Below are 12,091 nucleotides of genomic sequence, written 5' to 3'. Positions count from 1 at the left end.
CAGGCATTTGCACATTTGAAATCCAACTCTTAAGGTCCAAGGATGATCATTGGGCGGGTTGGGGCTTCCTGCGGGCTAGCCCGGCTTAACCCGCCTGAATTCTGGACAGGCGAGGCCCAAAACCCTCCAATCTTGTGTTCAGCCCGAGTCCTAGGGTGGCACCCTGTTGCCGGACAAAGTCGGATCCCTAGCGAGCTTAACTAAGCCTCTCCGAGGAGGCGCGAAGCGTCTCCGAAGGAGAGGCTTAGGACTAATGTCCCATATTTGGCCTGAGGCTGACGGGTTTTTTCAATGAAAATGTGTGATTTTGTGTTTACAACTCTCCTAAAACTTGGTATCACCTCATAATCCAAATCCCAGTTGGCCATGTCTAGCCCTTGATCTCAGCTGTCTTGTACATGTTTTTTCAAGTAAATTCATCAAGAACTGGCCGCTCAGCAGCCATTCTTGTAAGGGCATTTTCTGAGCAATGTGACAGACCCGCCGGGCCATTTGCAGGTCAAGTACAGACACTTTCTCACGGTTTCAGCCTTGCAAGGCCTCGCAAGCCATGCTTTTACAACAATTTTTTTTTCAAGGGATGGGGGTAGGTGTTGTGTTAAACACACCAAAATATGTAGAAAGAAAATCTGATTCTAATGATGCCAGAGGCTGTGAAGAAATCCAATGGGTATACGGTGATATGGGGGATATAAGGAATTTTTAGATGTTTGGCTGGGCAGCCTCAGGCCAAATATTGGACATTAGGCACAAGTCCCTCCCGCAAGCGGGAGGGTGCTCGCGCCCCGCGAGCACAGGGAGGGACTTGTGTTAAGTTCAGATCCCTAGTGGCTTGCTCATTCCCTTGGTCTCCTGAGACGTGAAGATGCCACCTCGGCCTGATATACGTAATGGTTTTAGGTGCTCACTTCAAGGTCTCCACACGTCCGTAACATGAGATCTGTTATGTAGTTTCTCAGCAACCCATGTCCGCACTGAAGCGGACACAGGCGGACACAGGCCAGCTTTGAGCAAGACGAGCCAAGCGGGAAGCCCAGTGGCACAAGAGCACAGATGATGGTAGGGAACCGGAGCGGAGAGAGGTCTTGTTGTCCTGGGCTCAACCTGTAGCAACAGGCCTTGAGACGCGTAGCTGGCGCCTCCTTCCCCCCAGGAAGAGGCAAACCTCATGTTTGCTAGGGACCAGGGGCCCAAGCCGTGATGGAAGAACCACCCATGTTACATGTGACAGCGCAAGCGGCCCAAGGCCAGCCAGTCCCGAAGAAGCTGCTGGGAGAGAGCATAAATGAAGGTCCTCCAAACCCTCCTTCTGCTTGTCATGTAACGTTTTCGTGTGATGACTAATCTTTTCATTTAGATGGCTAGCTATTTTATAATATTACTAGTTGTGCGGTTCGGAACCGCTATCAGATTTTAATTAACATTCTTAGATTTTATGGTTTCGTGGGTTTTGTTGTTGTCGTCTGATTGCATGTTATATTCTCCTTTCCTTGTTTCTCTTTCTCGCTCTTTTTCCTTTTTCCTCATCCCAATATCTTTGTTCATTATCATCATTATCTGAAACCCTTATAAAGAAATCCTTAAACATAATTCCCTTCAAGAGTTTATTCTTCGTTCAAAGATAAACTACCTTTACTACATCTGAAAGATTGGTGATATTCTCTCTTGAGAATATTCATAACCACTTGAGAAGTAAGAGTAGTAGAGGGGCCCTCACAATTATATCGGGATCTTTTTACCTTGAATCTCCTCAAATATTTTGGCAATCTCGGGGGTTTTTTTAGCTATATTCACGAAATTCGTCATCTTACATAGAGTTTTGAAAATTTTCGCCATCTCTCAATCATCTCGTGGTAACTTTTCAAATTATCTCGCTAGAAACGTTATTGATCAATCAATACTTTGTCACAGCTTTAGCAAACATACGGATTTGATCTCTTCTTCCCTCAAATTTTGTGGATTTCAAGCCTAAGTTATCACATTTGATTTTTTTTTTAATTAAAACATGTCCGATAATTCTTCTCCGATTGTTCCTTTACGCATGTCTCTCCCTGCCTCACCCATTCCTCATACTTCCTTACCTACTTCTCCAATCCCAAACCCTAACACGTTTTTTCATCAAGGGACTCAACAATTTATTACTCCATTTCAGAGCCCCCTGCCAAATCTTATGGTTTCAGACACGGCTCAATGCTCTCTTCCTCCTCTTGGTCCGGTTCCGGCGGATTTTGAACCACGCCCGATCGAATCTATTCCAATTTTGACCTCACCGTCTCCTCAAACTGGTGGTGACGGGACTTTTACTCGTGGTCGACCTTTGCCGTCTGGACAGGAGGACGCAGTGTCGGGTCTTATCGCAGGGTTGGATGTCAATAGCTTGCCGGATTGGGATCAAACTATCGTGGCCAATTCCCAAGCGATTGCGAATCTTCAAGTTCAGGCAAGACGACAGGAGGATATTATCCGCCGTAATGACGTCACTATTAAGGAATTGTCTCAACTTTTGGTCTTTGCTAATTATTTTACTCAAATGAAGACTCATCACACGCAAGAATTCCTTCAGATTTGTAACTCCATTGACACGGCCTCTAATTCGACGAATTCTCGTTTGACGGTTTTAGAAGATCCAGCTTTTCATCACAATTCAGTAAAGTCAAACCCTCAGCCCCCACATTTTTCTCATATCTATTTTTCCAGAAATATTAAAGAGACTTACCGTTTTTGCTCTAAAATGAGGGACACATTTGCACAATTTCCCAATCATTTTACGTTGGAGCGTCAGAAGATTCTATGGATCGCTTCGTACTTTCGTTCTCCTTTGGGTAATTTGGGGGAAGATTGTCCGTCATACAATTGGTGGTGCGGTCTTTTGAAGAAGAATGCGGAGGAATTGGGGTTGCTGGCGGGTCGTGCGTCTTCTTTGGCCAATTTTGTTCTCAAAACCCTTGCGGATGCGGAGTCTTTTCTCCAGCTTTTGGAACACGTCTTCTCAAATCATAAAGAAAAGGAGGAAGCTCAAGAGAAACTTTTGGCTCTTTGTCAGGGATCGAAGTCCATCACGGATTTCAACATTGAATTCAATTCTTATTTGTATCTGTGAGATTACACGCCTAGGTGAACGGCCGCATTCCCATAAATTGGGAAAGCGGCCGGGATCTACATTAGCTGCGGAAAATGGTAAGCAAAGCAAACCATCTCCACAGTCCAAAACTGGTTCCGCGGGGTTGCAAAGCTGACACATCAATTTGATGTTTTGCAGATTCAACTCCAACGACCAGCAGACTCAGGCTTGCGGAAAATCCCGGCTCCCAGTCTTTAAGAGCAAGAATATCAGCTAACACCAAAGGTGAGCAGCTGATGCTTAAACTCAAAGACCAGGCTAAATGCTAAACCCAAACTATCCCTAAAGACTTAGACTCTCAGGAAAAAACTGCTCGAACCGACTCCACTCAAAGAGAAAGGAAAACAGTCGGTGGGTAACGTTGTCCGAGCTAAGCAAAAGAAGTAAAAGGTTGATAAGGAGCGTGCTTATTCTTCTAGCAGGAAAAGCCGAAATCCTCAGCCGCTTCGCGAGTAGATAATCGCAGGGATCCTAAGGGCCAAAAAGGCAAAAGGGTGTCACTCTGGCACAAGTTGATACCGGCGCATCTTACACTCCTCATTTCTCATTATTCTCAGTAGAGAGCGGTCTATTGCCTGCTCTTAGGTAATTCTCAACTACCTTTTCTCTCTATTTGTTTCTACGCTACAGTATCATGTTTAGATTCTGATAGAGAAATAAATCTTAGTTGCTTGAGTTCTTTCAGTATCTGGTTGATTATTCAGAGTCGACTTTGGTTGCGCTTTATCAAGCGGGTGTCAATCCCAAAATTCATGAATGTGGTGTGATTCAAGACGGTTGGACTTCCATCAAGGCGTTAGAAGAAAAGCAAGAGCGCGCTGTGGAATTAGCTCCGGACGCCGGTGAAGTCGCTTCATTAAGCCATTGGAAGTCGGTCCCAGCCCCGCCTCCTCGAATCGAGTATTGAGTGACAATTCCGCCCACTTCGACAGTCCCGGTGGCCCCGCCACCCAGGAACAATCAACAGACGCCTATGGACATTGATGTAATGTCTGCGGATGCGGGTTTCACTTTTCCGCTTTGGAGAGAAGAGGCGCGTCGACGCGGGATTTGTATTTGTTGTGCAAATAACTTTGATGAGGATCATTACAAGAAGAGAGGATGCCCTTTCCCGGAAGAAGATTGGTTAAAGAAGGATGCGGTTTTGGCAATTTGGAAGAGTTGGGGCGGCTCTTTGCAAGAAGATCGGAATCGGGCGGACTCAGCTAGGCCTTGTTTTTCGGAGAAAAGTAAGAAGAGGGAATCTCCCTTGGAGGTCATCAACGAGCCAATCACCAAGAAGAGGACTCAATCGGTCCCCGATGGTTCGACTTCCGCTCCTTCTATTTCGATGAATCGAGGAACGGGTGCTGAATACGGAGGGGTCCGATATGTCAATTCCATTTCCAATGAAACTTTATCTGTGGCGGAGTTGTCATTCAATCAAGAATTGAGTAAGGAAGAACACAATGAATGTAAGCCATTTCATCGAGTAAAGGTATCTCAATCTAGCAATTGTCCAACTTTTGACGGGAAGATGGTGGTTGGGAATAATGCTACCGTTGATGTTTCAGTTTTGGTTGATTCTGGGGCTTCTAATTCTTTTATTGACAATTGTTTTGTCATTTCTCAGAATCTGAAAAGTTATCCTCTAGCGCAACCTTTGTTGATCAGGTCTTTCGACGGATTGGTTGCGGTTTTGGGCGATGTTATTTCTTATGTGATTGTTGTTCTTTTCATTCCAATTATAGATGGGAAATTTTTAGAGTCGCGGGTCCGGTTGAACGTTACTCGGCTTTCTTCTTCACGGGTTATTCTGGGTAGCACTTGGCTTAAGGATACGAATACGTTCATTGGAGGAAGAAATAATGATATTGTGATAAATGGTTGTATTTCTTTCAATTCTACTATAGACGAATCTCCGGGTGTCATTTTGTTAAAAGAGTTCTCTGATGTGTTTGTTACGGACAGTTTAGGATTTCTTCCTCCTCATCGTGTTGGATTTGATTTTGAAATTAATCTTAAGGATAATTGTACTCCTCCTTTTGGTAAGATGTACAATTTGAGTAAAAGTGAAAGAGATGCGTTGAAGAAATACATTGATGAGAATTTGGAAAAGGGTTTTATTAAAGTCTCTTCGTCCCCAGCTGCAGCGCCCATCTTTTATGTAAAGGTGGATGGTAAGGCGGACCGGCCTTGTGTCGATTATTATAGGTTATTGAATGGTATGACGGTTAGGGATTCTTATCCGTTGCCGGTTATATCTCACCTGTTAAATAATCTACATGGATGTAAGTTTTTGTCAAAAGTAGATCTGAAGGCTGCCTTTAATCTTTTGAGAGTAGCGCCTGGACACGAATGGAAAACCGCTTTCCGAACGCCTTGGGGATTATATGAATATCAGGTTATGCCATTTGGGTTGGCTAACGCCCCGGCATTGATTATTTCTTGCGGCATTATACGGATCAGGATTCTTCTCTCGCCATCTTCATCCGTCCGAGTACATCATCCCTTGATTCGCCGACTTTCCTCATTCGTTTTGACACCACCCGCCCACCCACACATTGTACACGCACGGGGGTCATGCCTAGCCCGGATTTGGGTCTAGCACTGATCCCCCAATAGCGTGCTTTTTCTCTTTTTCTCCGGGGGATTTTCAGCCTCCTCTCGAGCCACCAAGACCCAGAATAACTCTTGAATTTTAGCTGGCTTGGGGGACACGGGGCGGAAAGCCCCCCCAACCCACACACGGCCTGCTGGGAGCACCTCTATGTATTTGTTCGGACTGACCTAAAGCAAGCGCAGAGGACTGTATCCAACGTGCATGCTTGCAAGTTGAAACTGAAGAGAAAGTGAGATGGCAAAAGGAAGCCTCTTGGCCTCCTCTGTGGGACAAGAGCCCCTCATGCGTGCCCACAAAGATCCTAGAGGGAGTTCAGAGACTTGCGGCGGTTGCATTGAATGGAAGATTGGAGAACGGGCTCTCCGGGGCTCTGACACTGCGTTTGGGATGTAAGTATGTAGAGGAACAGTCTTCTGTCCAGTCTTTACAGCCGCCGAAACCCTGTACAAACCACAATTTTATGTGGGGACGTCTAATGGAGAAATTTGTCGGGAGAAGCTTAAACCGTCGAGTTGCTGGCACTGGTAACACGACGCAGGTGGAGAGGCTAGTCAAGCGCATCGGCAATGGCTCTGAATAAATTCGGCAGAGACATTCGGTTACTCAATCTTCTTATGCTGATAGTCCTCGTCGGCCAACTTTCAGGTTCGGAAGAATGGTCGGATTACTTTCATTGGGCAGAACGCGTTCCCAAGATCGACGATATCTTCTTGCGCCCTGGATCATCAGTGGTCACGGCGGCTGGAAAAGCTGAAGACTCGACCGATCATTTACACCCTAACGGCATTCCAGTCAGGCCATCAGCTATCCACCCCCACCCCCCACCAGCCTACTATCCTCCCCAAACTACTGCTGAAGAACTTCCCGCTCGCTCCCTGGCTAGGCTAGACCCGTCGCTTGGCCCCGACAAACCCCATGGTCCCAATTTGGGGGATACCCACGACCTCGATTACCTACAAGAGCTTTCCAGAGATGGGACACCAGGCTCGGATGGCCCTGTGGCTGCGGAGGCCTCACAGGTTCATTCTGGTATGCCGCATGATATGGACAGCCATTGTCATACAATCATAGACGCTGGTCCGTCAGACGTGCCCGCCGTCTCCGACGATTCCTTCCCCCCCTCCTCCGAGGCAACCTCCGAACTCAATCAAAGAGACCAGCCTGCGGTGGAAAGTCTCAAACCTCAGACCGGTCGTGGTACCCGAAAGAGGAAACATGGGGACAACCAGCCTGCGGCGGAAAGCCTCAAACCTCAGACTGCTCGTGGTAACATTGCGACAACGGCCTATCCAACTTGCAAATCCCACAGCCTTCCCAAGAACCCCAACGGCCACAGCTCATTCGAATGACAGCTCCGCAGGGAGGACTATTATTTCATTGGAGTTATTTTGTACCTGATGATTCACGTGATTTCATCCAATCTTGGGAAGTATGTCAGATCAGGAAAAAACTAATCCGTTACCCCCTACTCGTCATCCCCGAGGACAAATTCCTCGCGAAATTTAAACGTTATATCGAGGTTTACAAACCCGCCCACGGCAAGGATGTAACACATCACACGAAAAGAAGGGCTAGAATGGCAACAAAACTAGACAATTTTTCGCTTGATGCTAGGGATTGGTATCAACATTGGTTCGATGAAACTGGGATAGACTTCGAAGAAAATCTGCTTGAACTTCGCGATTTTAACCGCGCCCACCTCATCTTCCCGCTCTTCCTATTTCATGTTGAGATGATATGTTCGATTGTCCCAAGAAAAGAGGCAATCACCATGCGCACTGAACTCGAAGACGCCCAAGCTTCCTTTAACATCTTGACGGTAGAGTCGAAGTCTGAGAGCTTGGACGCCAATCCACAGTTGATTTCAGAAATTGCCAATCATCTCAAAAGACAAATGCGTGGCTATGGAAAAAGTGCTATTCAACCTATCCTCTGGAGTTATTTGAAGTTTTGGATGGCCACTCGGAGGAAAGAAGTTTTCCTAGACGCAAAATCAGAGAAATCGGCTAATACGTTCAAGAAGGTCAAGGAATTATTCAATAACATCTATTATTATTCCTATTCATCTCAGCATCAAATGTACAAACGCAGGCTCTACTTCGCTCGTCGTCAAATGTACAATTCATTTAGAACTTTGACTACCTGACAATCTAGGTATGGTGTATTGATTGTCTTTATAATAGTATCAGCGTGCTAATTGGCTCATTGTTTCTTAAAATATTTAGGCAGATATATTAATACCAGCTTGGCAAGATAATCAGCATGCTCTAATTTAATCCAACCAATCTCGTTACATTAATGCATATCTATTGTCCACCGGGTACTCATCTTTGATTACTTGTCTAAGGAACTTTTACATTCTTTTTCATTTCCCTTTCCCATCAAGTATCAAGTCAAAAGAATTCTCCTCTTGCCTTTTCAAAAAGTACATCACTCCAATCTCAAAATACTCACTGGCCAATTTTCATTTTGTTTATTTTTCTCAATTACTCTCTGGTTCTGAAACCTGTTCCCCTTCCTTCAAGTATTAAAAGGGTAGATCTTTTGGTCAAAAAAGAAATGAGAAACTTTCAAGTAAATGACTTCCTGTTGAGTCTGGGAGCCTCCCAGATCTCAATTTACACACCCAAACTCTCAATTTTTGTTAGCTGATTGCTTTCATGTACACTGTTTGGGGTTTTGGTAGGTGTCTTAATTTAGGATTTAGAGGGCATCTAGAGCTCTCCAAATACCATCAGGAAGTCATCCAGTGTACATGTGCTCTTCTATTTCAAGCCTAATACCAGAAAACCCAACCCCAAAATCCTTGACCACACTTACACTACAAGAAAAACACTCAAAACTGCCAGGAGTTGAGATGCAGCAACTCGGAAGCTTGAGGTATACTCAATCCTTTTTCAAATGTTATTTCAACCAATCTCCAATGCGCAGGGACTTGTAATTATGTGGAGTTAAAATCACTAGAGGTGGCCGCACCACATCTGCTTTTTGCCCAAGTGGGACACCTGCAGAGTGGGTCTGAGCAGGTATTGGAAGGACTTGCACATGATGATGTACCAGCAGGTGTATGCTACTCAAAATGTGCTTCAAAAAAAAAGCATTTTTTGAGTAGATTAATTCAGGGGTTTTGTTCACTGCCAACACCACCGTTAAATATGTCAGGAAAAGCAAGGAGAAACTGATGGAGCAAAAGAGGGTTGAGGTTATGATTTTTGTGGATTTCAATACCACCCAGAATTTTGTCATACCCATTTGGGGTGTATAAGCTAGACAATGCAGAAAGTGTAATTTATTATTGTGATTATTCTCCATAATTGGGCCCTAATCAGACACCCTCGAGGTTGGAGAGAGTAGAAAAGGATAAGAAAAAAACCTGTAAGTTTCAATGTTCTCAGCATCATCAGCGGGATGGTTGTACTTTCCCAATTAGCTCTGGCCACGATGCAAGTAGTGATCCAAATCCCGTTCCCCAATGCGGCTAAAAGGTATTTTGTGAGATAAATCAAGCAATTGTCTCCTTGTGGCAACCTTTGTTGGGTTTGCTTACGTGCTCGGGCCATTGTTTGGGACTTGACGATTATGAGGCAGCAAAGAGGATCGGCGGAGGGGAAGCCTGTTTGGAGATCCTGTGGTGCGCAGCTGCGTCTCACAGGCGTACAGCTGTGCGCAGGGGTGTTTAAAATGCCTGGGTACCTGCCAGGATTCCCCCAGAATATCAGAGATCCACACCCAAACACGCACATGCTGGGGGGTGACCACCTACCCTGGATGGGTACCCGCCAGCGGATAGCAGGTACCCACAAAATGTTTGTGGGGGCCATCTCTAAAAATAGCAGTTATACTGGTGTATGCCAGATTTCAACTGCTGGTAGTTTCTAGAGTTTTTCTTGTAGTTTTTCTTTTAGGGATGAAAGCAGGTACCTGGGGCTCATTTCAAGGTACCTGCCTTTGAAAGCAGGTATGTACCCAGAACTATGTACAGTAGAGATGCAAAATGGGTACCCGTGGGCCGTTGGGCGGTAGCTGGCACCCACCAGTGGATACTCACTAGGTTGGCCAAGCAAAAACACCAAAAAATCCTCCCCTCTCTGTTACTCTGGCCATTGTGGGCCTCAATTGAGAGGGCCACCATCCACTCCAAGATCACCATCAGTTTCTCCTCTTCTAGGCTCTTGGGCCACCTTGGGCACCTCAAGCACACCCCCAAATAAAAATTCTTTAATTGCTAAAAAAAGGGCCTGAGAACCCACACATGCTGATCTTGCAAAGATTGTCCCACTCAGTCCCTTCCCGGTGCAAGAATGCCTCCTCGGCCTTCATTAACCCCTCCCAATTGCCGCCGATGTAATAGGTCATCAAAGGGAGAAGACAGTGACCATTTAGAGGACTCTCCTCCTCTAGATGTGCAGTCGGACCGTCCATTGAAGGGAGTGTTTACTCCATTTGATAGCCAGTCTCCTTGTCAAGCATGTACAAGCGCCGAGGATTCTGCCCGGTGGGAATGAATCATTCTTGGAATGCATATGTGCAGGTTATTGCCGGTGTGGTAGACAGAAAAGTGAAAAATCAAAAGTTTTTTATCATACATATATTTAGGGGGTTACTAAAAATACCCGGTTTTTCCGCATTTGTACCCGGATTTTTTATACCCCCTTTTCCGCATTCATTATACAGTTAGTAGGAATTTTTGTACTAAGCCCACCGCGCACCCCCTACATATCCCAAAAAACTCAGGAAAAGCCAAAAATGCACATGTGTAAGTGCCCTGAAAATTTTATGGGGCTGGGATGTGTAACAAAAAAGTTATTCCCATAGTATATACCCCAGAAAAGGGGGTATGCAAAAAATAGTTAATTAATTAAGAGTTGGTTTTTTTGGAATTTTGAATGCATGATAATTCTTTTCAGGATTTTAGATGAATTTTAAGCCTATTTGCGTTGCGTAGAAATGAGTAGAAAAAATCCGGGTGGGAATGCGGAAAAGGGGGTATAAAAAAACTGGGTACAAATGCGGAAAAACCGGGTATTTTTAGTAACCCCCTATATTTACTCACCCTAGGCCTCAAGATAAAGCCAAATGGACCTCAGAAATGGATTCTACGGCCAATTTTACCCCTAGTCACCACTGGAAGCATCACCTGAACCCCCCTGGATTGGAACCTACACTTCTTTGGACACTGGACACCCATCACATGTTCAACATACCCAGTCACAAGCCTCAAGTCAAGGATCACAGCATTATGCTTATACACATCACAGGATACAAACATACATCTCCCCATCAGACTACAGTCATTACATATTATCAAGTACTCTTCTATTTCCATATTATGATGTCATCACACACTAACTCTGCAGCCTCAGACTTCATTTATGCACCCCCTGCATCCACCTGTCAACTCATGCAGTCTACTGTCACTTTACGCAGCCTTCATGCGGCTCTACTGCACTCTTCTGACATTTTTTTATGTACCCTTGACATATTATGACATCATTTGTATCTACTCCCACCAGCTAAACTCCCTCACACTGTTGTCTAGATTAGTTGAAACCCTAACCCACAAGCCCTCTGGGGCTCCACTTTTGTCTATATAAGGAGCTCTCTCCTCCCCAGGTGTCAGCTCCTCAGCTCAGTACTCACCAGTTATTTACACACCACCTTCACACTTACCATCACCACCATAAATCACTACAACCCTTATATTTGCAAATAACCACTGAACCAACGGTGGGCCGCTACGCTACACTACGCTACAGGGCCACTTAGCGTTAGCGTAGCGGCAAAAAGCGCCCGCTCATTTTGAGTAGCGTTAGCGCGCTGTTAGCACCGCTACGCTGCGCTACGTTTCAGCGGCGCTAACAGCGCGCCAATTGTATGTTAGTGTTAGCGCGCCGCTACAGTCACAACGCTACGCTACGCTGCGCTACAGCGCTTTTAGCGGAAAAAAAGGCCTTTTTTTCAGCTAAAAGCACTGTGGCGCACCGTAGCGCGCGCTCTTTTGCGCCCTGCGTGTGTAGCGTTAGCGCAATTGCGCGCATCTGCGCTAACGCTACGCTAACAGCTAAATTAGCTGCGCACCCTTTGCGCGTAGCGTTAGCGCAGAAAGGCGCAATTCCGCTAACGCCACGCTAAAAGTTAGCGGAATTCCGCAACGCTACGCCACGCTAACGCTACGGTTAGCGTAGCTGGTCCACCGTTGACTGAACTCACTCTTAACTCACACATACATGTTGTTGAACAACTTCATCTGGAAGCAGACCAGACCTATCACTTGATTAAAACTTGCCAAGCTTAGCTTGGTGGGTCTTGTTTAGCTGATAGCAGAAGGGCAGAGTTTTGCACCTCCATCATCCCCTTCACCATTCAGC

General features: G+C 45.6%; 2 protein-coding genes across 2 annotated transcripts; both read left to right on the top strand.

The window, feature by feature from the left end:
- Nucleotides 1-6,289: 6,289 nt before the first annotated feature.
- PtA15_4A501 (uncharacterized protein) lies at nucleotides 6,290-7,072 on the top strand (the record flags this gene model as incomplete). The annotated part of the gene is made up of 1 exon (XM_053168392.1): nucleotides 6,290-7,072. The coding sequence occupies one exon, from the start codon at nucleotides 6,290-6,292 to the stop codon at nucleotides 7,070-7,072; it is 783 nt and encodes a 260-aa protein (XP_053019605.1).
- Nucleotides 7,073-7,299: 227 nt separating this feature from the next.
- PtA15_4A500 (uncharacterized protein) lies at nucleotides 7,300-7,869 on the top strand (the record flags this gene model as incomplete). Its single annotated transcript, XM_053168391.1, has 1 exon — nucleotides 7,300-7,869. One exon carries the CDS (start codon nucleotides 7,300-7,302, stop codon nucleotides 7,867-7,869), a length of 570 nt encoding a protein of 189 aa, XP_053019604.1.
- Nucleotides 7,870-12,091: the final 4,222 nt, after the last annotated feature.

Source organism: Puccinia triticina, chromosome 4A (genome assembly GCF_026914185.1).
Source record: "Puccinia triticina chromosome 4A, complete sequence".
In the NCBI taxonomy this organism is placed as follows: domain Eukaryota; kingdom Fungi; phylum Basidiomycota; class Pucciniomycetes; order Pucciniales; family Pucciniaceae; genus Puccinia; species Puccinia triticina.
Note: the sequence above shows the minus strand (reverse complement) of the source record. Positions and strands in the feature narration are given on the sequence as shown.